The sequence below is a fragment of the Alligator sinensis genome, unplaced genomic scaffold (genome assembly GCF_000455745.1).
Source record: "Alligator sinensis unplaced genomic scaffold, ASM45574v1 scaffold19_1, whole genome shotgun sequence".
NCBI lineage: Eukaryota > Metazoa > Chordata > Crocodylia > Alligatoridae > Alligator > Alligator sinensis.
The window spans coordinates 1,184,317-1,186,786 of record NW_005841916.1 but is presented as its reverse complement, the minus strand read 5'-3'; the positions used below and the strand labels follow the sequence as shown (position 1 = coordinate 1,186,786).

Below are 2,470 nucleotides of genomic sequence, written 5' to 3'. Positions count from 1 at the left end.
ACGGGAAGGGGGGGGGGGGGGGGAGGGTGTCTTCAGTTTAGCTCACCTTGTAGAACTCACAAATGTTCTACGCACTGCTTGTACATATAGCAAACCTAGCTACAAGCATCTTGATGCCAGAAAACTAGGCTTCACCAACCACTAGCTAACTGGGGCAGTATATGGTATTAGGTAGTTGGCAGACATACGATATAAACAGCATCTACTAAACTTTTTAAAAGATGGCTAAGAGTCCAGAAATTAGGATGTTCAAAGCTCTCCTTGCTGCTAAGAACATTCTTTTGAGAATCACATCCCAAATGTATTAACATTTTGTCTCTTCTTTCCACTCCCTCTTTTCTCGTCATCCTTTGAATGGGCAGTGCCATTTAGACAGTCCTAAACATTTAAGTCTATCCCAAAAACAGCTCCAGCACATGCAGCTGCAATGCACGTTTCTCCATATGGCAACACTTCTCCAGAGGCACCATCAAGAGGGACTTCAGACCCTCATGACACTTCAGCATGAGGAAGGTAACCACCAACTAATTTAACATTACCCTGTGAATAGCATTTCCCTTTTTTCACATTAGTTCTCCCTCCTGAGCTGTATGTACAACAGTTCAGATTACAAATGTTGCTCTGTCAAATCCCCACCCCCCCAAATGCATGGCCAGTGTTTTCCCTCTAATCCCAAAAGGCTCAAACAAAAAAGGGAAGCGAGTCCTCACCTTCGGTGGCAACTGCAGTTCTCTTGTATGCAGGGCTGGTACCTTTCTAGAGCACTGTTAATCTGGTCAATAATTTTTCCCCATTTTGCATCTGGAAACAAGAGAAGACAGAGACTGAGGAATCTGCCTGTTATATTATCACAGCAGCTAACAGGGCGAGGGGAACAGGACTTGTGGTCCCTAAAAGCCATCCAGTGTTGTGGCAGCAAGCTAGGTGCCAATTTCTGCAGCACACTTCTATAATACTCTCACCTACATGCCCAACACATTACATGGCCGGACCAGCTCCAGAGAGGAGAAAACTTTTCTACTGAGACTGTCAGCAATGGAGCACCAGCCATGACAGCAGTTATCTTAATGTGGACTGCAGACTGAGAAAACAGACTCAGTACACATAAACCACTAAACAGGTATTGCGTACCAGTGGCTTTCACAGACACTAAAGATAGGTGCATTTGAACCTATGGCTTAAAGGCAACTTTTTTACTTGCACCAACTTTCTCCAATTTCTTTCTTTTGTGTGTGTGTGTGTGTGTGTGTGTGTGTGTGTGTATGTGTTTTCCAGGTCAAATTAGCCAGATCAGGTCCAAATCTCCTTGAATCATTCAAGAACCATAGTGCCCCTGCTACTGGCAAGTATCTTCCACCCCTGCCTGGGGCTTCCAATACTTCCAAATCCTTTGGTGGGCATCCTATGTGCAGGCCCAAGCCTGCAGACTTGGGGTTCGTGTGCCCCTGAGTTTCACTTGCCCTCAGCCATATGGGCGCAGGAGCAAGCTAGGGAAGAGTCTTCCATTTCCATAAAGTCAATGTGTAGCTGAGATCCTCCCACTGGAAGCTGGCCAGTGGGAAGCCACCCATGAGGCTCTTATAGGCAGTCCTGTCTGCAAGCAGACAGGGATGCACCCTCCACCTCACCGTGCCATTTTAATTGCATTTTTGGCTCGGATATGAGACTTGCGGGCTAAGATTGACTTTTATTAGTAAATGTTTAGGATTGTGAATCCAAAAAGAGCTGACAAAGCCGGTAGGGAAATACATAGCGCCCAAGCAAGGGACTAACAATAGAAGGATGGGGGTGAGGAGGGGAATGCAACTAGGTTACAGGAGATACAATGTTAGCCAACTAAGCCCCAGGGTAGGAGGGAAGGGGGAAGGGGATCACTATACTTGATCTTAGCCCACAGGAGGATTATTTCACTCTTTCAAGAGGGACAGAGAGAAAGAAAAGCAAGGTCTGCCCCTTCCTTTCCCAACTAATAGAGTCCAACTCCTAATTCTCATCAGGGTGGCCTCCCTTATTCAACTAGACATCTAGAGAAAGGGACACGTGCCATGTGGTGCTACATGTTGCTAGTAATGTTTTTAAGCAACAAATAAACAAGCATAAAGCCAACTCAAGAAGCAATTCTGAACCAGAAGGTCAAGTTTCCAATAGCAATCTAGCTGTTTAAAGAAAGTTGGGCTGTGCAGTCACCTGTGTCTGGTTATCCACCACCCAGGTGGTGGGTTTGACAAGTAACTGGGCCAGCTGACCAGCTATCACATGATCATAGCCTGGGCTCAGGCTTCTTATAAGAGGAAGCCTACCACCTCACAGACAGATTAGAAGCTAGAATAAAAATAAGGGAGGGCTTATTTTTTTCTTTCAAGCAGAAGTGCCCTGCTACAAACGAAAGAGAGGAAGCGCTTTACAGTGCATCATAAAGAAGAGAAAAGATTCTTGTAATCAGAGAAAACTTATCTAACTAATCCTTCCC

The 2,470-nt window shown here is 45.4% G+C and overlaps 1 protein-coding gene across 1 annotated transcript in view; it reads right to left on the bottom strand.

The window, feature by feature from the left end:
• The window catches only part of POGLUT1 (protein O-glucosyltransferase 1), a 14,901-nt gene extending 13,985 nt beyond the window's left edge, over nt 1-916 (bottom strand). The window contains exon 1 of the mRNA XM_025198216.1: nt 711-916. Within this exon, the coding sequence (XP_025054001.1) occupies nt 711-901 (191 nt within the window). The 5' untranslated portion in view covers nt 902-916. The remainder of the gene's footprint in view (nt 1-710) is intronic.
• Between the last annotated feature and the right edge of the window lie 1,554 nt (nt 917-2,470).